Raw genomic sequence first — 26,839 nt, 5'->3', positions numbered from 1 at the left:
CAGGTAACACTCAATAATCAAAACTGATCTATTAAATACTTAGATGATTTGGTTGGTGAGTTGGATTGGTTGATCTTTCCATTTGCTGAAAAGCTAGACAACTCTTCCATCAACAGTCCGTAAAGAAATGCTACATATCTCAGGAACACATGTAATTGCAGCTAAACACGCTGTTATCACATGTGCCTGTAGGTTTGAAAATAGATGTAAACGTCCTAGATAATACCAGTTCTATTAGTCATATTAGTTAGTTCATTAGTTCCATTGTTTTTATGTATTGTATTATAAAGCTGTTAAAGCATAGTGAGATTGAAAAACCACTTCATCCTACAAATTTTTAGCAGCATGAAGAGTTACATAACATCTAATTACACAAATCTATAAAAAAAGTTGCAAGCTAATCAAGACGGTATATGTGATATAAACCGTCTTTCCCGAACTATCAGCCTCTACCTTCTTCAGATGTTTCGAGCCATGCGGCTTATTTAGAGGCTGCAGCTATTCTATGGTTTTTTCTTTTACCGCTAGGGGTGCACTAACAAGACTTACAATCAAAATTAAAGAAAAGTTACCCAAAGGAGCAGACGTTGTTTTTTATTCATCTAGTAAATAGAACACAGATGACAAATTACCAACTATTAATTATTTTCAAATTCTTGCCACATCATTACGGAACCCAAACAAAGAAATTCGTATGAAGCAAGTTTTAAGCTGAAAGCCATCGCTTTTGCTATCCAGGAAGGAAACTGCGTGGCTGCACACAAGCTTAACATAAGTGAATGATGGTGAGATGCTGGAGGAGATAGCGGGAAAAGCTCATGTGATGCCAAAAGTCAAGGAAAGCTTTCAGAGGACATAAAAGCAGGAGGCCTGAACTCAAAAATGTCCTGGAGGACTGGGTGAACATTCAGAGAGCGGGTGGCAGAGGTGTATCCACTGTTCAGATCCGACTTGAAGCCAAAACCAAAGCGCGCGAAATGAATATTGAATATTTTAAAGCCGGGCTGTCATGGTGTTTTAGATTCATAAGACGGTTTCATGAAAAACCTGTCCATCAGAGAACGGACCACTTTTTGCCAGCAACTCCCCCTGACTACCAGGAAAAGGTTAAAAGTTTTAACACATTTGTTGAAAGCAAGATACAAGAGCACTCCATTGGACCAGACAAGACCATAAACATGGACAAAGTATCACTTACATTTGATCTGCCTCTGACCAGGATGGTTAACAAGACTGGTGCATCCTCTGTGTTGCTGAAAACAACTGGCCACGAGAGGGCACACTTCACCTGTGTGCTGGCATGCACGGCGTGCGAACAAAAACTTCCACCAATAGTGACTTTTAAGTGCATAACTATGCCTAAAGAACAACTACCGAGAGGTCTGATGGTCAAAGTTGACGCCAAAAGGTGGAGGATGGAAGGGTTGATGAAAGAATGGTTAAGAGAGTGCTACAGCAAGCGCCTGAAAAGTTTTTTCCACAAGACAAAAGGGCTGCTTGTTTTGAATAGCATGAGGGTACACCTCACAGATTCAGTAAAAGAGGCAACCATGAAAACAAACTCAATTCCAGCTGTAATTCCTGGAGGCACAACAATGTGCAACCACTTGACATCAGTGTGAACTGGGCATTTAAAACAGCACTCCGGGTTAAGTGGGGGACTTGGATGACGATCTAGAACAAGTCATTTAAAAAAACTGGACGCATGCGATTTGCTGATGTCTGTCAGTGGATCCTAACAGCGTGGAGTGCTGTGAAAAAAACCACCATCACCAACAGGTTTAAAAAGACAGCACTGCTTCGTAAGAGCGCCGCACTTTCAGAGCCAACGTCACCGGAGGAAGATAGTGACACCGAGAGCGAGGCAGACAGGGACAGATGCGATGAAGCGCTGATTTGGGTTTCATGGGTTTCAGCGAAGATGATTAATGCGAAGCGGAAAAAATGAAGTTGGTAAATACTTGTCATTTTCTATTGCTTTTGTCTCGTTTTAACCTTCAGCTTGATAGGTGCCTCGCTTGATTTGGACACTCACCAACTTTTTGCCATTAGCCTACAGTTCCGTGCTCCATTTGGTCATTGAAAGCTTGATGAAGAGCAGGGTGAGCGTTGTACAAGCTTAAGCATTGAAGTGTCCAACTTGGGGAATTAGGTCGTAGGCCTTTTTGTAGTCAATCTAAGCCATGACAAGATTAGTGTGGCTTTTCCTGCGGTTTTAACATATGTATATATATATATCTGTACATATATATTTCTCAAACTTTGTCATCGTTGTAGATGTTCAGCTATAGCTATTAGAATCTTGGAATAAAGAATCCGTATTGTAGAAAATTTGATCTCGGACCCTCTCGTTCACCAGTCTGAATGCTTTACCAATTCAGCCGCACGAGGTTGATAGATTGGTTAGGTGATATATGTCGCTACCAATTTCGGTCACGACGCAAAGTGATTGCGTAACGTCACGGAGAGGGGTAGCTCTTGTTAGTAAGCTTACTCAAATTATCCATTGGCATTGTGCCAGGCTAATAGCAAGTGGCAGACAACTCTCATTACCTCTAATTGTTTATAAGCTGGTTTTTGATACCTAGGCAACGCTGGGTAGCACAGCTAGTACATATATGCATATATACATATGTATGCATATATATATATATACTTTATATTTATATGTTTGCTCTGATGCTCATCAGAGGAAACAACTGCTGAACTTGTCTTTTTTCTTTACAACGTGAGTAGCATAAACTTAGTCATTTGCAGGGTATATGCTATAGCCTGTTAATCTAACAGCAGCTCATCATTGTCCCATGACACACTTGACACACCCCTTTTCCTGAACTCCTAATTATCATAAAAATAAGACAACTCCTAATTATGACATGCGCTACGAAATACTTTTGTTAGTTGAATTCTTGCGATGCTGTTTTGCTATTGCTCTGAATGTCTTTGCTGTTATCTCTAAAATTCTAGACTAAAATTATGTCAGTTTTAGTCCGAACTAACTAACTACCTAGAAACGAAATAATACTTGAGCTTACCGGTAGCTGGCACGGGGCGGGCACAAACGGCCGTTAAACCAGTATTGCGTCACATAAAGTTATTCATGCTCAAATATAGTTTCAACTGGGCTCTTGATAGCGTAGTAGGGAACACATTGATTTTGAACTAGTCTATGAATGATATATTGACGTTTAGCCGATGTCTATGTATATAACCCAGCCGGCATCCGGGGATAGCTTCTTGGCGTAAATACTCTGTTGTACCTTCTGATCAACATGGCCCAGGCAGCACGACGAGTTTCTAAAAGTGCTGTAGATTGGACAGCGTTTGCACAAAAAGTTCCTAGCAGAGAGCAAGAGGTTTATCGAGCTCTAAAAAATAGAAGCGATTATTTTGTGAACAAGTAAGTAACGTTCGTTTTCAAACACATGCAATTCCTTGCTCATGCCACTGCCAGCATGACCAAACCAACTTGCCACATAACAGTACATTCTCTTTACATGTTGGAAGACATGATATGGTGGTCTTTTTTCCAAGGTTTATACGAAATTATACAAAATTCAAAAATGGGCATACCACATCGATGTGGTTAGGCTATAGATTTTTCAATTAAATAGAAGTTTCGTCAAAAAAGATAATGGTCCAAATCGTTGTTGCTGACAGGCTATTAGTCTAATTCATAAACTATTTGTTGAAGCTGAAGACTATTGAAACGACTTGTATTATAACACTATCCTTTTGCTACAATTCCTTAAAAAGTACATATAGCATATGTAACATATTAACATGTAACATATTACATATAGCTATAACATCAACATTTTGAAACTACTCAAATTAGTTCAAATGTTCTTTAATCTAATCCATTATTTACTGCTGCCTAATTTCCACCATCTTACATGCCTCAATTATTCGGTTTATTTACTGTAATGCTACAACCAGCTAAAAACTATTAAATATTTTACTCAATTTATAATTATGTCCGTCAGTTGAGGAGGTAAAACACACAGCTAGCACATCCATTCATATTTAAATGGTAAAACACTGTACACTTAGGATGCAGGTAGACACTGCCCTCTGTATGCTTTTGCATATGATTAATATATATCTTAATATATATTTTATATATCTTATCTATATATTAAGATAATATATATTTATATATATATATTATCTTATATTAGTTAGACATATATAGTTAGCATTGCTACAATGCTAACTATATATGTCTAACTAATAGATGATTACTAAATGTCAAAACATATTCGACCGTATAAATATATACATATATGTATATATATATATATGTGTACATATATATATACATATATAAATATATGTATATATATATGTATATATAAAAAAAAAATATATATATATATATAATATATATATATTTTTTTGGGGACTCAAAAGTGTACAGCAGACAGTGAAAGGGGAGGAGCAAAGCATCAAAGTATATGCAGTCTCCATGGCCATCTCAGATAAGTTGCTAGCTGAATTTCAATCGGCTGCTCTTACAACGAACCTACGCCCTGATGATGAGGAAATTGACTGGCTTATAGACTGTTTTATGTGGTTTTCATAGTATTGTAACGGATTAATTTGTATTTAGATATTGTATACAGGAAATATAGCCTCGAGACACGAGTAAATTGACATACAGTCATACTTCAACTTACGAGCTTAATGCGTTCCGAGACTGAGCTCGTATGTCAATTTACTCGCATGTTGGTGCAATTCATTTATATATAGAACAATTAAATATATATTGATTGGTTTCCATACTCTAAAAAAGCAAATAAAACACTCAAAACAAGATATTATAACAGAAAGAACATGTTGGTTATTGTCCTTACGTAGTACATGTTTTCAAAAAGCAACAAATAAAAAACAATGCAAGGAAATGTGATTCATTAAAATGTAAAATTAAATACATACAATAGCAGTTAACACTCGCATTTGCCAGGGAGGGAGATATAAGTTATCCTTCGTTACAACAGGTGACTTTGGTAAATTTGGATTTTATCAAAGTGTTAAAAGACAAACTTACAAGCAAACCAAAAAGCAAACTCTCATTGTCAACTAAACGTAATTAAAATTTCTTCGGCGTTCCTAGTTTGAAATTTCTCGCTGGTTAGCGAGAAATGTTTCCTTTTTGTCGCTTTCACGACTAGCCGGCCGTTTTAAGATAAACCTATCTAAGGATGTTTGCCTTTGTCGCCCTTGCAACATGTTGCGATTAGGACGAACACAGGTGTCGCCACAAATGGTTAACGCACGACCACTAGCCAACTTGTACGAATGTCTGTTAAACAGTTTGGATAGATAGCGCCGGCCTTTTCACATTGCATCGTTTCAGTTACGCTGTCACCGGCCAATTGTTTGTCCAATGCCATCAGCGGTCGTGAAGATCGCTGCATCGTTTAGAAACTATGGTTAGTCCTTTTGCGAACTAAATGCCCTGAATATAATCCTTCTTTTTGATAATTATGAATGTATTTCTGTCATATTGCCGAGCTAGCTGAATCACGCATACACATTTCGCATATTTTTCAATATTTTTCCGTTTAATATCGACTGTTATCATTTGCTTTTTCTTTGTAATATCTTTCATTTTACTGGCAAACTTTCGGTCTACGCGCAGTACTTTTAATTCACATAATTCTGCACAGAAAATCGTGCACAAAAACACGGTACAACAGTATAACCTGAGCAGTTGAAAAATTCATAGTGATGCTGTTCTCATAAAACACCTCCGGCATACTTGGCAACTGACTCAAGTGCTCGTATCTCAAACATGGCTCGTATGTTAGTGCTAAAACGTGCTTGAAAGCTGGCTCGTATCTCAAGTTTCTCGTACGTTGGAGCACTCGTAAGTTGAAGTATTACTGTATGAGCCAAGTCTCAGTATGCATTGTGCTCGTATGTCGAGGTGTGACTCATGTATTTCTTTTAAATCACTCCATCGCTCAAAAACCTAATAATTCTTCAGGTAATTATCATACGTTACATTTAAACAACTGCATCGTATAAAACTAAATGTAGAAATTAAGCTACATTACCTATAAACAGCTAAATAGGTAAAGTAATGATGGATTAACATGTTTTTATTAATACTTACCATAGAGGTATGACCATGATAGAGGTATGACCATGATAGAGGTATGACCGTGATAGAGGTATGACCGTGATAGAGGTATGACCATGATAGAGGTATGACCATGATAGAGGTATGACCATTATAGAGGTATGACCGTGATAGAGGTATGACCGTGATAGAGGTATGACCGTGATAGAGGTATGACCGTGATAGAGGTATGACCGTGATAGAGGTATGACCGTGATAGAGGTATGACCGTGATAGAGGTATGACCGTGATAGAGGTATGACCGTGATAGAGGTATGACCGTGATAGAGGTATGACCGTGATAGAGGTATGACCGTGATAGAGGTATGACCGTGATAGAGGTATGACCATAGAGGTATGAAAGTAAAGGAATAGGCCCATGCTAGAATATTGCAGAATATACTCCTCTGGCTAAACAAATAAACAAATCATTTTAAATGGACGTCGAAAATGAGATTAATTTATCGTAAAATTACCGCAATCATGAACCATAAAACGAAGGAAAGCGATAAAAAAGAAAAAAAATTGTCGATGCAAAGCAATAATACTGCAGTTACAGTACAGCGAACAAATTAGTAGTTTTGTGTAGTTTTTTGTATGGCCATACGGGTGAATTTGAAAAATCCCAAAACGGATTAGACAATTTACATATATAATAATTATGTTAGTGTTCGTATAACTTAAAATCCCTGTAACGTAAACATTATGAATGGATTATCTGTTGTAGGAGTGTCTACTGTACTATTGCATGTAAAGTTGTGAACTAATAATCATGATGTACTAATAGAGTTATCTCATATCAGAGTGTACTAATAGAGTTATCTCATATCAGAGTGTACTAATAGAGTTATTTCATATCAGAATGTACTAATAGAGTTATTTCATATCAGAGTGTACTAATAGAATTATCTCATATCATAATGTACTAATAGAGTTATCTCATATCAGAATGTACTAATAGAGTTATCTCATATCAGGATGTACTAATAGAGTTATCTCATATCAGAATGTACTAATAGAGTTATCTCATATCAGGATGTACTAATAGAGTTATCTCATATTAGGATGTACCAATAGAGTTATCTCATATCATGGTGTACTAATAGAGTTATCTCATATCAGAGTGTACTAATAGAGTTATCTCATATCAGAGTGTACTAATAGAGTTATCTCATATCAGAGTGTACTAATAGAATTATCTCATATCAGAATGTACTAATAGAGTTATCTCATATCAGAATGTACTAATAGAGTTATCTCATATCAGAATGTACTAATAGAGTTATCTCATATCAGAATGTACTAATAGAGTTATCTCATATCATGGTGTACTAATAGAGTTATCTCATATCAGGGTACACAGCAATCCGGAGTCACTAAGTAAGATCAACTTCGATCACTACAAGTCAGCTCTGCCTGGACTTAAGATGGTTGGCGAGTTTGAGGCAGCCGTAAGTCGCATTCTTCTCTATTCATAATAAACAATTGTTTCTCAGTGTTCAAATTGCTACTGAATCTTTTAATTAGCTTTTTTATTTTAGGTTAAGAATATATTCAAGTTGATTATATTTGGTCAAAATTGATTCTCACTTGTATCTCTCCAAGACATTAGTCATGTTATCTAAACACTATCATAGATGTGAGAGTTTTTATCTCTCCAAGACATTAGTCATGTTATCTAAACACTATCATAGATGTGAGAGTTTGTATCTCTCCAAGACATTAGTCATGTTATCTAAACACTATCATAGATGTGAGAGTTTGTATCTCTCCAAGACATTAGTCATGTTATCTAAACACTATCATAGATGTGAGAGCTTCATTAGTCATGTTATCTAAACACTATCATAGATGTGAGAGTTTGTATCTCTCCAAGACATTAGTCATGTTATCTAAACACTATCATAGATGTGAGAGCTTGTATCTCTCCAAGACATTAGTCATGTTATCTAAACACTATCATAGATGCTAGAGCTTGTATCTCTTCAAGACATTAGTCATGGTATCTAAACACTATCATAGATGTGAGAGTTTGTATCTCTCCAAGACATTAGTCATGTTATCTAAACACTATCATAGATGTGAGAGTTTGTATCTCTCCAACACATTCGTCATGTTATCTAAACACTATCATAGATGTGAGAGCCTGTATCTCTCCAACACATTCGTCATGTTATCTAAACACTATCATAGATGTGAGAGTTTGTATCTCTCCAAGACATTAGTCATGTTATCTAAACACTATCATAGATGCGAGAGTTTGTATCTCTCCAAGACATTAGTCATGTTATCTAAACACTATCATAGATGCGAGAGTTTGTATCTCTCCAAGACATTAGTCATGTTATCTAAACACTATCATAGATGTGAGAGCTCGTATCTCTCCCAACACATTAGTCATGTTATCTAAACACTATCATAGATGTGAGAGCTCGTATCTCTCCAAGACATTAGTCATGTTATCTAAACACTATCATAGATGCGAGAGTTTGTATCTCTCCAACACATTTGTCATGTTATCTAAACACTATCATAGATGTGAGAGTTTGTATCTCTCCAAGACATTAGTCATGTTATCTAAACACTATCATAGATGTGAGAGCTTGTATCTCTCCCAACACATTAGTCATGTTATCTAAACACTATCATAGATGTGAGAGCTCGTATCTCTCCAAGACATTAGTCATGTTATCTAAACACTATCATAGATGCGAGAGTTTGTATCTCTCCAACACATTTGTCATGTTATCTAAACACTATCATAGATGTGAGAGTTTGTATCTCTCCAAGACATTAGTCATGTTATCTAAACACTATCATAGATGTGAGAGTTTGTATCTCTCCCAACACATTCGTCATGTTATCTAAACGCTATCATAGATGTGAGAGTTTGTATCTCTCCAACACATTCGTCATGTTATCTAAACACTATCATAGATGTGAGAGTTTGTGTCTCTTTAAGATTCATGATTTGATCCGTTCCCAGTTTTATCTACGTCGGTCATACATTTAAGAAATAAAAACATATCCTCTATTTCCATTGCCATAGTTAGGGCTTGGGCAAACAATCATGGTGGCAGGATGGTGCTATGACGAATGTAATTATTACTCTGCCACGAACTTGATATGGAAAATAATAGTCTAGCTGAATTGTTAGACGAGAACAATCATACAATATCAAACAGTAAGTTCCAGAAGATGTGCGAGTTGACTGATATTATTGTCTGTCTATTGCAGTATTCCAAAGTCGAGGTGCCCTATCCTGTCGACAGTGAGAAAGTCGCAGATCAGATAAAAGCTGATAGAGCCAAAGCGGTATGTATTCTTTTTATTGCTGTGGTACAATAGTAACAAATTTGGTAAACAGCCACTAAGTAAAAATATTTGGACTATAGAGTTATCGTCTTTTTTGAAGTTGGACAAGAGCAGACAATTACACATATTTGCAATTCCTGTTTGGAGAGCATATACATATAGGCTGGTGCCTTGGTTTACTATTCTATATACTGTAAAGTTAGCTTCACACCTTGTGTGACATGTGTAGACAAGTGACGTGTATAGACAAGTGACGTGTATAGACAAGTGACATGTATAGACAAGTGACATGTATAGACAACTTGTTTACTGTTTTCTCTTTAATCAGAGCCAAAGTATTGACAGTTTTTTCTTAAACTAACTTGCTACCTAGGATAGGCAGATGATGTCAATTGAAGCAGTTTTAGCAGGTCTGTCAGTCATTTCGATATGGATGTAGGCAAAGTGTACTCATTCATCTAGTTTACTGTTTGCAAAAATGAATAAAGGGCAGTGGTACCCTATGAGCCTGTCGTGTGGACTATAACCATTATTAGTGTCTTATCTTTGACATAGGCCTTGTAAGAGCATCTTGTTGGCACTCATTTGCTCAGGTGCCTACCACAACAATGCCTACCGTGTTCTAGTGCTATATCATTGCCTATCATGTGTTACTGTTACTACATGTATGTACAAAGGGTACTTTTGACTATCTGTAGATGTCAGAAAGTGACAAACTTGTGAAACAGCTGGAGCATGAAAAGTCCCTCAGCGCCCTCTATGTGAGTCTTATATAAGGCTGAAGCCTGCCTGACAGCCAATTGATAACTATTATTATTATTACTATTATTATTTGTAGCAATTATATCATTATCTTTTATTTTTCGGATTTATTGTAACATTTGTAGAACCATTCATCAATTGTAAAGTTAGGAATTTGATAACAAAAAACTGCATAAGCTGGACATTGTTCAAGCGGGTCAATGTTGGTTTTTAACTCCAACTCAGAACCGCTAATTACGCTGGCATGTCACCATGCTTCCATCTGCTCTGGTTGTCCCTTTTCAGTCTCCAGAAGGTAGCTTCTAAATTAGAGCATTTCATATTTGGGAATGTGCATTTGCCTTTTTTACAAAATGTATAGTTTTAAAAATGAATGCATTTGTAAAAATGTCCAGAATACGCAGGCTGGTAAGATGAATGTTATAAAGTGATAATTCATTGACATCTAAGCTTGCACACAACAGTTATTATAATGTAATTGTTTAGGGCTGGTTTTATTGTTTTACGGGTCTACTTCTATTGCCCTATCCATTGCTACCTCAAAAGTATACACACCTAGTATATACTGGATATTATATGAACACATCTGTAAACATAGTATTCTGGACCTTTTTCTAACAAATTTTTATTTAGTTTGTTGCTCTTCTCGTTATTCCTCTAAAGCTGGATTTCTCATCTCTTTATTTATGGCCAAAACTTTGTGCTATGGAGTAATTATGAAATACTTTCTCATCTGTGATTTTGACCCTCTCCTACATCATTATTTTATTGCTGACTTCCTTTATTAATCTACCACTTACCGCTTCCTGTTTTGCTGTTTCACCGCTGACTTTTCTATTTTGAGCAGCTGCGTAAACTGGATGAACTGCCACCCTTAGATAAATTCACCATGGAGATGGAGTATGACTACTTCTCTTGGCTGAACCGAACGACTCACCCTCAGCTTTACCCGGCAGACTATGCTCCTGCCCAGCCTGAGAACCTAGAGTACAATGACTCCAAGGGACTCAACTGGCTGCTCAGCAAGTTTAAGATAAATGTGAAGGTGTGATGGGATCACAGGCTGACTGGAAACTCAACCTAAATTGTTTGTTTCGCTTGAGTGTAACAGAATTATCTGTATATTTTAATATCTTCATATATTCTCTGGAGATAATAAATAGTTTGTGCTCTCTGTTAACATGTTCAGTATGTAATAAATATATCAGTAAAATGAAGTCAACATTAGACCATGTCCACCACAAACATATCAATTAGTTGTAGCTGTGCTACATAAAATTTTCCGTCAGATGAGTAGTTCCATCACAAAAGGTTCAGTATATGCCCTAGTCGGCGTAGTCCGAGAACATACACACACAGGCCAGTAGGAATGTATGGACATCCTTCACTTGGAGAGCAAGGCATCGATCTGCAACAGATAGCGAGTTGGTCAGCCTGACGAAACAGGCATATAGTGAAGATTAGGCTCTGTTCAGCAGAAGCTTCACACCAGGAGATGTGAATATTGTGAAGATATCTTTAATTATTATTGCCTTCCTTTTTATCGATTACCACCAGTTGTACTGGGATCCATGATTTTGAAAGTAAACAAAGGTATAAAGTACTGTTTAATATTATTCAAACGCTGTAGAACCGAACAATGTCAAGGAGAACTGGTTACATATGTACAGGCTTACCTAATAGTTGTTTTTGTTAAACTGGACATTGCGTGTTTTAAATACGCAGATATGACAGTCGGTTGAGGTTTGACTCGTACCACACAACATGTCCAATTGATACACCATATAGAATGGGTGCAACATGGTTCAATGGTGACACAAATCTGATGACAAAGGTTATTTAGCCAGTCGTTTTTATTTGTGTAGTTCGAAACTAAAGAAACAGCCAGGATGACTGCCGGAAGAAAATGACCAATGTCAGAGTAGCAGTTGACCTTCAGTGCTTATCCAGCTGCTTCGATAGAACAAAATCTAATAGAATGAGATGTTGTTGATGTTAGACGTTACACATTACACACGAGTTCTAATGGTAGAACTATCTGTACAGTTACTAAGTGAGCTGCTAGCTGTCAGCATGAGAAGGAATCTCACCTGCTGCTTGTACATCTGTTTGACATCGATTAGGTCCAGTCTGAGTTCAGTTACTTCCTCTTCCTTCTCTCCGTACATCTGCAGAAGTGCCTGATACCTCCCATTCAGTTCCTTCATGTAACAGACATTCACATAACCGGGTACCCGCATCGCAGTAACAATATGAGCACAAACAGCCAATGGCCTAAACAATAGGAACATTGGACATACCTTGTACTGTTGTTGCAGTCGGCTCAGCTCTCGCAGCTTCATTTCTTGTTTGCCATTCTCCTCAGTTAGTTTGACCATTTCTTTCGTCAGCGATTCTCTCGTCTTCTCATGCTCTGCTATGTCTGCCTACAGGACAAAATGTTGTTCGACGCACCCTTGACCTCCAGGATAGTTAAGAATTGTGAAGTAATGCTGGAAAGCGATACAGGTCTTCATACAGCTGCTGTTCAATATCACAGATCAGCTGAGCTACTACTAGAGCGACGGCTATTCGAAGTAAAACAAACAATGATCATAGTCATGCGCGTATGATGAAGTCTTACCAAGATTTTTCTTTATTGAACATGAGCCAACACTGCCATGTTTGTTGAAAGTAGCAATTAAAACAAAGATAGCATGTTATGGTCATAGCCTGTGGACTTTTCATAGATGATAATTGCTAAGTTTTCATTAGTCACAATAAAATGAAGTATGACAGCTCAGTCGCAAAGCTACTACTGTTTCACTAGGATACTACCTACCAACACATGCCAAAGCTACTTCTGTTTTACTAGGATACCACCTACCGAGACATGCCAAAGCTACTACTGTTTCACTAAGATACTACCTACCGACACATGCCAAAGCTACTTCTGTTTTACTAGGATACCACCTACCGAGACTTGCCAAAGCTACTACTGTTTCACTAGGATATCACCTACCGAGACTTGCCAAAGCTACTACTGTTTTACTAGGATACCACCTACCGAGACATGCCAAAGCTACTCTGTTTCACTAGGATACCACCTACCAAAACATGCCAAACCCATCATATTTACGAGATCGGAATAGAGCTTGACGACTTCTTTCTCAAACCAAATTTTAAATTAAATGAATTACTTTATAAGAAAACTCAGGCCGCTGTCTAAGCCAAAGATTTTGATTGCTCACCTGTAGCTGAACTATCTCCCCTTCTCTTTGCTTTACTTGTGACTCCAAACTTTCAAATAAAGAGGTCGTACTGTGGTTCCTCATGCTATCGTAAAGACTCGAACCAGTCATAGTTGACGATGTTAGAGCCCGCTCCAACAGTTCATCCTGTAAATAGGTTGCTGGCTTCTCAAGTTGTGTACAAACGAGAGAGGACAACTGCACTTAGTTTTACCATGGCAGCGTAAAACCTCTGATAAGCATGACAGATCTAAAACACTGACTTGCTTCAATGAGCGTCTTGCGGTAAGTGGCTTGCTCTCATCCTGCATAAAACTAGGCGAAGGGGTGCTGGAGAGATGACTTGCATTCAGTTCTTGTATCTGCTGTTCCTACAGAAAGGAAACTATAACAGTTGTTTGGTGCGGACTACTGCGCAGTTTGGATCTTAGCAAACATACTTTCCCCATGCATGGAGCTTAGGCTACAGCAAGAAATAGGGTGCTAAACACAACAAAATATTATGGAAGCATTGAAGCTAGAAACAACGGGGAAGATCTAGAATGTCAAACTAACGAGCAAATGAAATAGTATAGCCATCGAAAAGAAGATTAGAGAGGTAGAGACAGAGAGAAGATTAGAGAGATAGAGACAGAGAGAAGATTAGAGAGGTAGAGATAGAGAGAAGATTAGAGAGATAGAGACAGAGAGAAGATTAGAGAGGTAGAGATAGAGAGAAGATTAGAGAGGTAGAGACAGAGAGAAGATTAGAGAGGTAGGGACAGAGAGAAGATTAGAGAAGTAGAGACAGAGAGAAGATTAGAGAAGTAGAGACAGAGAGAAGATTAGAGAAGTAGAAACAGAGAGAAGATTAGAAAAGTAGAGACAGAGAAAAGATTAGAGAAGTAGAGACAGAGAGAAGGTTAAAGAAGTAGAGACAGAGAGAAGATTAGAGAAGTAGAAACAGAGAGAAGATTAGATAAGTAGAGACAGAGAGAAGGTTAAAGAAGTAGAGACAGAGAGAAGATTAGAGAAGTAGAAACAGAGAGAAGATTAGAGAAGTAGAGACAGAGAGAAGATTAGAGAAGTAGAGACAGAGAGAAGATTAGAGAAGTAGAAACAGAGAGAAGATTAGAAAAGTAGAGACAGAGAAAAGATTAGAGAAGTAGAGACAGAGAGAAGATTAGAGATGTAGAGACAGAGAGTAGATTAGAGAAGTAGAGACAGAGAGAAGATTAGAGAAGTAGAGACAGAAAGAAGATTAGAGAAGTAGAGACAGAGAGAAGATTTGAGAAGTAGAGACAGAAAGAAGATTAGAGAGGTAGAGACAGAGAGAAGATTAGAGAGATAGAGACAGAGAGAAGATTAGAGAGGTAGAGATAGAGAGAAGATTAGAGAGGTAGAGACAGAAAGAAGACTAGAGAGGTAGAGACAGAGAGAAGATTAGAGAAGTAGAGACAGAGAGAAGATTAGAGTGGTAGAGACAGATAGAAGATTAGAGAAGTAGAGACAGAGAGAAGATTAGAAAAGTAGAGACAGAGAGAAGATTAGAGAAGTAGAGACAGAGAGAAGATTAGAGAAGTAGAAACAGAGAGAAGATTAGAAAAGTAGAGACAGAGAAAAGATTAGAGAAGTAGAGACAGAGAGAAGATTAGAGAAGTAGAGACAGAGAGAAGATTAGAAAAGTAGAGACAGAGAGAAGATTAGAGAAGTAGAGACAGAGAGAAGGTTAAAGAAGTAGAGACAGAGAGAAGATTAGAGATGTAGAGACAGAGAGTAGATTAGAGAAGTAGAGACAGAGAGAAGATTAGAGAAGTAGAGACAGAAAGAAGATTAGAGAAGTAGAGACAGAGAGAAGATTAGATAAGTAGAGACAGAGAGAAGGTTAAAGAAGTAGAGACAGAGAGAAGATTAGAGAAGTAGAAACAGAGAGAAGATTAGAGAAGTAGAGACAGAGAGAAGATTAGAGAAGTAGAGACAGAGAGAAGATTAGAGAAGTAGAAACAGAGAGAAGATTAGAAAAGTAAAGACAGAGAAAAGATTAGAGAAGTAGAGACAGAGAGAAGATTAGAGATGTAGAGACAGAGAGTAGATTAGAGAAGTAGAGACAGAGAGAAGATTAGAGAAGCAGAGACAGAGAGAAGATTAGAGAAGTAGAGACAAAGAGAAGATTAGAGAGGTAGAGACAGAGAGAAGATTAGAGAGGTAGAGACAGAGAGAAGATTAGATAAGTAGAGACAGAGAGAAGATTAGAGAGGTAGAGACAGAGAGAAGATTAGAGAGGTAGAGACAGAGAGAAGATTAGATAAGTAGAAACAGAGAGAAGATTAGAGAAGTAGAGACAGAGAGAAGATTAGAGAAGTAGAGACAGAGAGAAGATTAGAGAAGTAGAAACAGAGAGAAGATTAGAAAAGTAGAGACAGAGAAAAGATTAGAGAAGTAGAGACAGAGAGAAGATTAGAGATGTAGAGACAGAGAGTAGATTAGAGAAGTAGAGACAGAGAGAAGATTAGAGAAGTAGAGACAGAAAGAAGATTAGAGAAGTAGAGACAGAGAGAAGATTTGAGAAGTAGAGACAGAAAGAAGATTAGAGAGGTAGAGACAGAGAGAAGATTAGAGAGGTAGAGACAGAGAGAAGATTAGAGAGGTAGAGATAGAGAGAAGATTAGAGAGGTAGAGACAGAAAGAAGACTAGAGAGGTAGAGACAGAGAGAAGATTAGAGAAGTAGAGACAGAGAGAAGATTAGAGAGGTAGAGACAGATAGAAGATTAGAGAAGTAGAGACAGAGAGAAGATTAGAAAAGTAGAGACAGAGAAAAGATTAGAGAAGTAGAGACAGAGAGAAGATTAGAGATGTAGAGACAGAGAGTAGATTAGAGAAGTAGAAACAGAGAGAAGATTAGAGAAGTAGAGACAGAGAGAAGATTAGAGAAGTAGAGACAGAGAGAAGATTAGAGAAGTAGAAACAGAGAGAAGATTAGAAAAGTAGAGACAGAGAAAAGATTAGAGAAGTAGAGACAGAGAGAAGATTAGAGATGTAGAGACAGAGAGTAGATTAGAGAAGTAGAGACAGAGAGAAGATTAGAGAAGTAGAGACAGAAAGAAGATTAGAGAAGTAGAGACAGAGAGAAGATTTGAGAAGTAGAGACAGAAAGAAGATTAGAGAGGTAGAGACAGAGAGAAGATTAGAGAGATAGAGACAGAGAGAAGATTAGAGAGGTAGAGATAGAGAGAAGATTAGAGAGGTAGAGACAGAAAGAAGACTAGAGAGGTAGAGACAGAGAGAAGATTAGAGAAGTAGAGACAGAGAGAAGATTAGAGAGGTAGAGACAGATAGAAGATTAGAGAAGTAGAGACAGAGAGAAGATTAGAAAAGTAGAGACAGAGAGAAGATTAGAGAAGTAGAGACAGAGAGAAGATTAGAGAAGTAGAAACAGAGAGAAGATTAGAAAAGTAGAGACAGAGAAAAGATTAGAGAAGTAGAGACAGAGAGAAGATTAGAGAAGTAGAGACAGAGAGAAGATTAGAAAAGTAGAGACAGAGAGAAGATTAGAGAAGTAGAGACAGAGAGAAGGTTAAAGAAGTAGAGACAGAGAGAAGATTAGAGAAGTAGAAACAGAGAGAAGATTAGAAAAGTAGAGACAGAGAGAAGATTAGATAAGTAGAGACAGAGAGAAGGTTAAAGAAGTAGAGACAGAGAGAAGATTAGAGAAGTAGAAACAGAGAGAAGATTAGAGAAGTAGAGACAGAGAGAAGATTAGAGAAGTAGAGACAGAGAGAAGATTAGAGAAGTAGAAACAGAGAGAAGATTAGAAAAGTAGAGACAGAGAAAAGATTAGAAAAGTAGAGACAGAGAGAAGATTAGAGAGGTAGAGACAGAGAGAAGATTAGATAAGTAGAAACAGAGAGAAGATTAGAGAAGTAGAGACAGAGAGAAGATTAGAGAAGTAGAGACAGAGAGAAGATTAGAGAAGTAGAAACAGAGAGAAGATTAGAAAAGTAGAGACAGAGAAAAGATTAGAGAAGTAGAGACAGAGAGAAGATTAGAGATGTAGAGACAGAGAGTAGATTAGAGAAGTAGAGACAGAGAGAAGATTAGAGAAGTAGAGACAGAAAGAAGATTAGAGAAGTAGAGACAGAGAGAAGATTTGAGAAGTAGAGACAGAAAAAAGATTAGAGAGGTAGAGACAGAGAGAAGATTAGAGAGGTAGAGACAGAGAGAAGATTAGAGAGGTAGAGATAGAGAGAAGATTAGAGAGGTAGAGACAGAAAGAAGACTAGAGAGGTAGAGACAGAGAGAAGATTAGAGAAGTAGAGACAGAGAGAAGATTAGAGAGGTAGAGACAGATAGAAGATTAGAGAAGTAGAGACAGAGAGAAGATTAGAAAAGTAGAGACAGAGAGAAGATTAGAGAAGTAGAGACAGAGAGAAGATTAGAGAAGTAGAAACAGAGAGAAGATTAGAAAAGTAGAGACAGAGAAAAGATTAGAGAAGTAGAGACAGAGAGAAGGTTAAAGAAGTAGAGACAGAGAGAAGATTAGAGAAGTAGAAACAGAGAGAAGATTAGATAAGTAGAGACAGAGAGAAGGTTAAAGAAGTAGAGACAGAGAGAAGATTAGAGAAGTAGAAACAGAGAGAAGATTAGAGAAGTAGAGACAGAGAGAAGATTAGAGAAGTAGAGACAGAGAGAAGATTAGAGAAGTAGAAACAGAGAGAAGATTAGAAAAGTAGAGACAGAGAAAAGATTAGAGAAGTAGAGACAGAGAGAAGATTAGAGATGTAGAGACAGAGAGTAGATTAGAGAAGTAGAGACAGAGAGAAGATTAGAGAAGTAGAGACAGAAAGAAGATTAGAGAAGTAGAGACAGAGAGAAGATTTGAGAAGTAGAGACAGAAAGAAGATTAGAGAGGTAGAGACAGAGAGAAGATTAGAGAGGTAGAGACAGAGAGAAGATTAGAGAGGTAGAGATAGAGAGAAGATTAGAGAGGTAGAGACAGAAAGAAGACTAGAGAGGTAGAGACAGAGAGAAGATTAGAGAAGTAGAGACAGAGAGAAGATTAGAGATGTAGAGACAGAGAGTAGATTAGAGAAGTAGAGACAGAGAGAAGATTAGAGAAGTAGAGACAGAAAGAAGATTAGAGAAGTAGAGACAGAGAGAAGATTAGAAAAGTAGAGACAGAGAGAAGATTAGAGAAGTAGAGACAGAGAGAAGATTAGAGAAGTAGAAACAGAGAGAAGATTAGAAAAGTAGAGACAGAGAAAAGATTAGAGAAGTAGAGACAGAGAGAAGATTAGAGATGTAGAGACAGAGAGTAGATTAGAGAAGTAGAGACAGAGAGAAGATTAGAGAAGTAGAGACAGAGAGAAGATTAGAGAAGTAGAAACAGAGAGAAGATTAGAAAAGTAGAGACAGAGAAAAGATTAGAGAAGTAGAGACAGAGAGAAGATTAGAGATGTAGAGACAGAGAGTAGATTAGAGAAGTAGAGACAGAGAGAAGATTAGAGAAGTAGAGACAGAAAGAAGATTAGAGAAGTAGAGACAGAGAGAAGATTTGAGAAGTAGAGACAGAAAGAAGATTAGAGAGGTAGAGACAGAGAGAAGATTAGAGAGGTAGAGACAGAGAGAAGATTAGAGAGGTAGAGATAGAGAGAAGATTAGAGAGGTAGAGACAGAAAGAAGACTAGAGAGGTAGAGACAGAGAGAAGATTAGAGAAGTAGAGACAGAGAGAAGATTAGAGAGGTAGAGACAGATAGAAGATTAGAGAAGTAGAGACAGAGAGAAGATTAGAAAAGTAGAGACAGAGAGAAGATTAGAGAAGTAGAGACAGAGAGAAGATTAGAGAAGTAGAAACAGAGAGAAGATTAGAAAAGTAGAGACAGAGAAAAGATTAGAGAAGTAGAGACAGAGAGAAGGTTAAAGAAGTAGAGACAGAGAGAAGATTAGAGAAGTAGAAACAGAGAGAAGATTAGATAAGTAGAGACAGAGAGAAGGTTAAAGAAGTAGAGACAGAGAGAAGATTAGAGAAGTAGAAACAGAGAGAAGATTAGAGAAGTAGAGACAGAGAGAAGATTAGAGAAGTAGAGACAGAGAGAAGATTAGAGAAGTAGAAACAGAGAGAAGATTAGAAAAGTAGAGACAGAGAAAAGATTAGAGAAGTAGAGACAGAGAGAAGATTAGAGATGTAGAGACAGAGAGTAGATTAGAGAAGTAGAGACAGAGAGAAGATTAGAGAAGTAGAGACAGAAAGAAGATTAGAGAAGTAGAGACAGAGAGAAGATTTGAGAAGTAGAGACAGAAAGAAGATTAGAGAGGTAGAGACAGAGAGAAGATTAGAGAGGTAGAGACAGAGAGAAGATTAGAGAGGTAGAGATAGAGAGAAGATTAGAGAGGTAGAGACAGAAAGAAGACTAGAGAGGTAGAGACAGAGAGAAGATTAGAGAAGTAGAGACAGAGAGAAGATTAGAGATGTAGAGACAGAGAGTAGATTAGAGAAGTAGAGACAGAGAGAAGATTAGAGAAGTAGAGACAGAAAGAAGATTAGAGAAGTAGAGACAGAGAGAAGATTAGAAAAGTAGAGACAGAGAGAAGATTAGAGAAGTAGAGACAGAGAGAAGATTAGAGAAGTAGAAACAGAGAGAAGATTAGAAAAGTAGAGACAGAGAAAAGATTAGAGAAGTAGAGACAGAGAGAAGATTAGAGATGTAGAGACAGAGAGTAGATTAGAGAAGTAGAGACAGAGAGAAGATTAGAGAAGTAGAGACAGAAAGAAGATTAGAGAAGTAGAGACAGAGAGAAGATTTGAGAAGTAGAGACAGAAAGAAGATTAGAGAGGTAGAGACAGAGAGAAGATTAGAGAGGTAGAGACAGAGAGAAGATTCGAGAGGTAGAGATAGAGAGAAGATTAGAGAGGTAGAGACAGAAAGAAGACTAGAGAGGTAGAGACAGAGAGAAGATTAGAGAAGTAGAGACAGAGAGAAGATTAGAGAGGTAGAGACAGATAGAAGATTAGAGAAGTAGAGACAGAGAGAAGATTAGAAAAGTAGAGACAGAGAGAAGATTAGAGAAGTAGAGACAGAGAGAAGATTAGAAAAGTAGAGACAGAGAGAAGATTAGAGAAGTAGAGACAGAGAGAAGATTAGAGAAGTAGAGACAGAGAGAAGATTAGAGATGTAGAGACAGAGAGTAGATTAGAGAAGTAGAGACAGAGAGAAGATTAGAGAAGTAGAGACAGAAAGAAGATTAGAGAAGTAGAGACAGAGAGAAGATTTGAGAAGTAGAGACAGAAAGAAGATTAGAGAGGTAGAGACAGAGAGAAGATTAGAGAGGTAGAGACAGAGAGAAGATTAGAGAGGTAGAGATAGAGAGAAGATTAGAGAGGTAGAGACAGAAAGAAAACTAGAGAGGTAGAGACAGAGAGAAGATTAGAGAAGTAGAGACAGAGAGAAGATTAAAGAGGTAGAGACAGAGAGAAGATTAGAGAGGTAGAGACAGAGAGAAGATTAGAGAGGTAGAGACAGAGAGAAGATTAGAAAGGTAGAAACGAAGAGAAAATTAAAAAAATGTACCTTTTCATTGAGCTGCTCAAGAAGAGTTGCACACTTTTTCCTTTCAGCCTCCAGCATGGTCTTTTCCAGCTCCAACTTGTTCTCAAGAAGTGTCTACATGCATGAAAGAACCAGATAGTAACTGATAGGACAAGCTCTGAACCACAACTTGACGACATTAGTCAACTTCAACATGTTTCAACCTGTTTGACATAACCCATGGCAGCTGGCCCCCTTAAGGAGTTGCCTTACTCCTCACAGTTATCAACAGCCAGTAACTTACATTTGCCTTCCTGACTTCCATTGTGTCCGATTCCATATTAGCCTTGTAGGTTTCTAACTGTGTCACCGCACTGAAATTGCATGTAACAACCTCTGAATTCATTCTATGTACATGTAATACGTAGGATATCATTTCTTACCTTCGTCAATATTCACGCATCATGTCAAATTTGAAACAAATATACCACTAACCTGAAAGTACAATTCATCAACGAAGAAAAAAACTTTGCTAGAATGAACGTAGCAATTACCTCCTAATGTTCATATATTTCCTTTTTCATGAAACAGAAGAAAGGAAATATATGAATTTTTAGCCTATTTTTGCTGAAACAGAAAAAATATATTATCAATATTTATTCACACTAAGTGATAATATGCACTTTGGTCCTAGCGGACAAAACATTGTAAGATCGCAAAATATATTACCAATTCTTGACTAGCAGTTCGAACTTTACTCTTCATGTAATAAAAAGTACCGTGAAGTGCAACAATATCTATTCATGCATTGAGTTGGACACCTGCATACAACAATCTCCGCTGTTGCTCATAATGAGCCAGGTCCTTGGACACAATGACCTCTACTTTTGCACACAATAACCTCTACCCTTGCCCACAATGAGTGCTAAACTTGTATGATATGAACTACATCATATCAAAAATGGCCTCTGAACATATTTCACCTGTTACATGATCTCTGACCTCTCACCTGTTACACTCACCTTGATATGAACTACACCATACCATACATGGCCTCTGAACATACTTCACCCGTTATATGACCTCCGACCTCTCACCTGTTACACTCATCTTGATATGAACTACACCATACCATACATGGCCTCTGAACATATTTCACTCGTTACATGACCTCTGACCTCTCACCTGTTACGCTCATCTTGCAAAGTAGATATTTTCATCTTGCTTACTTCTACCTCTGCCATGAGTTTACTTTTCTCTTGTTTCAGAGAGGAGAGTTGCGATTCCAATATTGAGACATGGGAGGATAATTCAATAGAGCTGTCACTTGCCTGTCGCTCCTTTTCTGAGCTGGTAGCAAGGCGGCCCTGCATTTCAGCTAAAGAAAGTAAATGATGACCATGGATTATGCCAAGACAAATACATAAATCTTCTACACGTGTCCGTCTATGCATAGGGGGTGTGTAAATACTCGAGAAAACCGGATGTGAATTTTCAAACCTCTCTCAAGAAGCTCTGATTCTCTCACTTATGAGAACAGATTGGGATACTCAAGTATCAGATAAAAACAGACTGCACATATCACAAGTGCGCAAGAACAAGAAAAAGCTGATCAATCACCATCAACATGTCTATCTGGTCGATTCTAATTTCATTAGTCTGTCAGTTTCATCAACTGAAACAGCCTGTTTAAGAGAGCAGCCTATATCCATGCAGTTGATGCCAACCTGTACCAGACTGTCAAACAACAAATGATTACTATAAATGAAATTACCAATATTCTATATGCTTATAAGACTCTGATCATGTAATTTTGCTTAACCGATTGCACTGAAAAAGTAATATTGGGGGTAGTTGAAAATGCTTCATAAAAATATTGCTTGGTGCCGATCTCGAACTCATGACACTCATCTTAGTGGACACACACTCTGCTAGCTGCACCAGTTAACCACCTTGTGACATAGCTGAATGATCTCCGGCTCAGCTGGATATATTAAACCCTGTTCTCCATATAATTGTGCCAAGATCTATCTGATTAGGAGCTCAAGAATGTGCCTTTGTACACATTAAAAACAATTGCGCTCACTAAACACATTCATGGATTGTAATCATGAAAGCAGTATAGCAATTTGCGTTGAAAACCTACACCATGCTGTAGACTGTTGGATTGAAAATGAAAGAGATTTGGGGCAATGTTGGACCTACTATTCGTGATCTATATTATGTTGAAGTCAGAAAAACATGAGACTACGTATGACCATGCTAAAAGGACATGAGACTACGTATGACAATGCTAAAAGGATACAAGACTACGTATGACCATGCTAAAAGGACACGAGACTACGTATGGCCATGCTAAAAGGACACGAGACTACGTATGGCCATGCTAAAAGGACACGAGACTACGTATGACTATGCTAAAAGGACACGAGACTACGTATGACAATGCTAAAAGGATACGAGACTACGTATGGCCATGCTAAAAGGACACAAGACTACGTATGACCATGCTAAAAGGATACAAGACTATGTATGACCATGCTTAAAAGATACGAGACTACGTATGGCCATGCTAAAAGGATACGAGACTACGTATGACGATGCTAAAAGGATACGAGACTACGTACGACCATGCTAAAAGGATATGAGACTACGTATGACCATGCTAAAAGGATACGAAACTACATATGACCATGCTAAAAGGACATGAGACTACGTATGACCATGCTAAAAGGATATGAGACTGCATATGACATGCTAAAAGGATACGAGACTACGTATGACCATGCTAAAAGGATACGAGACTGCGTATGACATGCTAAAAAGATACGAGACTACGTATGACCATGCTAAAAGGATACGAGACTACGTATGACCATGCTAAAAGGATACGAGACTACGTATGACCATGCTAAAAGGATACGAGACTACGTATGACCATGCTGAAAGGATAAGAGACTACGTATGACCATGCTAAAAGGATACGAAACCACGTATGACCATGCTAAAAGGACATGAGACTACATATGACCATGCTAAAAGGATACGAGACTGCATATGACATGCTAAAAAGATACGAGACTACGTATGACCATGCTAAAAGGATACGAGACTGCGTATGACCATGCTAAAAAGATACGAGACTACGTATGACCATGCTAAAAGGATACGAGACTACATATGACCATGCTGAAAGGATAAGAGATTACATATGACCATGCTAAAAGGATACGAAACTACGTATGACCATGCTAAAAAGACATAAGACTACGTATGACCATGCTAAAAGGATACGAGACTACGTATGACCATGCTAAAAGGATACGAGACTACGTATGACCATGCTAAAAGGATACGAGACTACGTATGACCATGCTAAAAGAATACGAGACTACGTATGACCATGCTAAAAGGATACAAGACTACGTATGACCATGCTAAAAGGATACGAGACTATGTATGACCATGCTAAAAAGATACGAGACTACGCATGGCCATGCTGAAAGGACACGAGACTAGGCATGACCATGCTAAAAGGATATGAGACTATGTATGGCCATACTAAAAGGATACCAGACTTTAAGACATGCATAATAGCTACTGCATTAAACTCGGGACAGTTTCAATAACTTTCTGATTATTTTTTACAGACTATTTAGACAGCTATGGAGTGAAATTTGGCAGAGCAAGTGAAAATAAAAGCTTAGTGACTAGTACATGCATGGCTAGCTTGGCCCACAGACAGACCAAGCTGGATGTATAAGAAATTAGAAAAACTGAGGCATTAATCAAATAGATTGGGCTCCTCCACACCTTGTAGCTCTAGCCTGTGCTCTTACCCAGTCTCTCTGTAAGACTCTTCTCCACCCGCTCCCAGCTCATAGACTGAGTACTGTATGATGATTGGAGGTTCTCTATCTGCCTTAGAAGAGGTTTGGTAGCTGAGGTTACACTTTGTGTGAGTTCATCATTTCTCTTATCAGCCTCTTCCAAGCGATCAAGAAGATCCTGTTTCTCCTGACGAAGACACTCTTCCCGCCGATGCTGTTCCTTTTCCATTCGACTCATGCTCAACTGCATGTCCTCAATCTAATACAATCAGAGAGTGAATAACTCCTACTACCAGTATCTGACTCATGCTCAACTGCATGTCTTCAATCTAACACAATCAGAGAGTGAATAACTCCTACTACCAGTATCTGACTCATGCTCAACTGCATGTCTTCAATCTAATACAATCAGAGAGTGAATAACTCCTACTACCAGTATCTGACTCATGCTCAACTGCATGTCCTCAATCGGAAAATCTTTAGTAGTAATGGCTTGCTTCTGTCATGTAGTGAAAATGCTTGGTAATGTTTGCATGTTCTCTAGCAGAGAAACACACCGCCAGGACTAGTTTTTTTATAAGCTACCTTGGGTGGTCCTAACACTTGTCAAGGGCTTCTTCTGGAACTGTCAGATTAACCAGAAGGGATGCATTTTGCAACACGTCCAGTCTGACAGAGCCAGGTAGCCAGGAGAAGGACAGAGGTAGATCTTTAACGTGCCTACGTTGTCAGTGATGGTCAGTGATGGTGATGATCAGTCAATTTAGGCCTCCAAATTATGGTCTAGATCCAAAAGACCCAGCAATTTAGGGTTGAAAACTTGCTGAGAGCTTTTTGTCAGATCGGCATTAAGCAGGACTCGAACCACCAACCCCATAGTTGACAGTTAAAGGTGCTACCGCTAGGCCACCCTGACACACTTTCAAATTTCCCAAAAACTGCTGCACTTCACATCCAGCAATTCATGCGTGCAGTTGACAATCCCTTAGACAATCTTTAACTAAGGGAGATAACTCACAGCTGCACGAATGAACTGCTGGATGTAAAGCGCAGCAGTTCTTAAGAAGTTCAAAGAGTTGACCTGCTTTTATAGAACGTATGCTATGGTGCAAGAGTGAGGGTGAGACTTAGTCACATACCTGACCCGTGAGGTGATCAGCATCCCGCAGGGCCTCTTTCTGTTTCCTGTCGAGCGCTTGTTGCAACTCCTCCTTCAAATGAACTTCATTGCCTAGCTTCAGTTCCTTGATATCTGCATCTTTAGCGGCGAGAGATTTGTGTAGCTCAGCGATTTCCCTGAAAAGTTGTTTATACACGAATGATTGAGAACCAGAGAAATTACATGAGCTTAAAAATTTGTGGAAGTTGCGTTTAGCAATCCCTCAATTAAGGGGACATTAACTTACAGCTAGAAGTTTTACCCTCCTGTAGCGGTGTAAAACCTCTATCTTTCCTTATGTTAAATCAAGCATGAATTATGTATAAGTTTGAATCTCCTACGTGTAGAAGTTATCCAATTGGGATTTACTTGAGGTATTTGGAGTTTTCTCATCATTTTAGGAAAATTACAGTAGTTTTTGCCTTGACTGGAATAAATGAGACTACTATAATCAAGAGGATAAGCAAATGCATCAGCAAAACCCATGAACAGAGATCTTTATAAATACCTCAATGTTTTTAGTCTACAATAACCAAATGTTGACTAACAATAAACACACTCAGAATAAGCAAAAGTTTTCAATTCATTTCACTCAGCCATCATCTATAGAGTGAGTACCATTCCAGTCCCCTTGCTGAAATACAACCAGCAGAGGATAACTCCAGGTTATTGGAGACGCAGAGAACTAGACAAATTCATATCATGTGCCCCATTTCTCTATAGATAACCTTTATAGCAGTTGTTCACGCGTAAGAATTCTGGACCTTATAAGTCATGAGCCAAATTTAAAATAGTTCCAAGGTCCAAATATGCATATACTAACTGAATGCTTGCCATTGCACAAGTAATAAAAACAGCTTACAAACAGTGGCATGTAATGTAATTGCTTCGGCTAAATTGACTAATCAGCTA

The 26,839-nt window shown here is 38.0% G+C and overlaps 2 protein-coding genes across 4 annotated transcripts in view; one reads left to right on the top strand and one right to left on the bottom strand.

The window, feature by feature from the left end:
• The first annotated feature begins 3,226 nt into the window (after window positions 1-3,226).
• Window positions 3,227-11,384, top strand: LOC137395186 (ATP synthase subunit d, mitochondrial-like). Its single transcript, XM_068082016.1, has 5 exons — window positions 3,227-3,400; window positions 7,482-7,578; window positions 9,365-9,442; window positions 10,141-10,203; window positions 11,052-11,384. The coding sequence occupies exons 1-5, from the start codon at window positions 3,273-3,275 to the stop codon at window positions 11,253-11,255; spliced, it is 570 nt and encodes a 189-aa protein (XP_067938117.1). The 5' UTR covers window positions 3,227-3,272; the 3' UTR covers window positions 11,256-11,384.
• A 90-nt stretch (window positions 11,385-11,474) lies between these two features.
• LOC137395185 (TATA element modulatory factor-like) overlaps window positions 11,475-26,839 on the bottom strand; it is a 31,228-nt gene continuing 15,863 nt past the window's right edge. For 2 of the 3 annotated variants that reach the window (XM_068082013.1, XM_068082014.1), the window contains 10 exons: window positions 25,908-26,064; window positions 24,778-25,027; window positions 22,124-22,316; window positions 21,243-21,312; window positions 20,981-21,073; window positions 13,698-13,805; window positions 13,435-13,581; window positions 12,505-12,630; window positions 12,295-12,405; window positions 11,475-11,612 (listed from right to left, as the gene is read on the bottom strand). In XM_068082013.1, the coding sequence (XP_067938114.1) occupies window positions 11,589-11,612; window positions 12,295-12,405; window positions 12,505-12,630; window positions 13,435-13,581; window positions 13,698-13,805; window positions 20,981-21,073; window positions 21,243-21,312; window positions 22,124-22,316; window positions 24,778-25,027; window positions 25,908-26,064 (1,279 nt within the window). In that variant the 3' untranslated portion in view covers window positions 11,475-11,588. Of the gene's footprint in view, window positions 11,613-12,294; window positions 12,406-12,504; window positions 12,697-13,434; window positions 13,582-13,697; window positions 13,806-20,980; window positions 21,074-21,242; window positions 21,313-22,123; window positions 22,317-24,777; window positions 25,028-25,907; window positions 26,065-26,839 lie in introns of those variants that run through there. The other variant, XM_068082015.1, reaches the window with a different exon arrangement.

Source organism: Watersipora subatra, chromosome 4 (assembly GCF_963576615.1).
Source record: "Watersipora subatra chromosome 4, tzWatSuba1.1, whole genome shotgun sequence".
NCBI classification, from domain to species: Eukaryota; Metazoa; Bryozoa; class Gymnolaemata; order Cheilostomatida; family Watersiporidae; genus Watersipora; species Watersipora subatra.
This window is presented reverse-complemented; position numbering and strand designations above follow the sequence as displayed.

Excerpts from the sequence above, each read along its gene's own strand:
- LOC137395186 (XM_068082016.1), top strand. The coding sequence starts at position 3,273 with ATGGCCCAGGCAGCACGACGAGTTTCTAAAAGTGCTGTAGATTGGACA. Across the intron at positions 3,401-7,481 it reads AGCGATTATTTTGTGAACAA|GGTACACAGCAATCCGGAGT; the intron begins GTAAGTAACGTT and ends ATCTCATATCAG. Across the intron at positions 9,443-10,140 it reads AAGCTGATAGAGCCAAAGCG|ATGTCAGAAAGTGACAAACT; the intron begins GTATGTATTCTT and ends GACTATCTGTAG.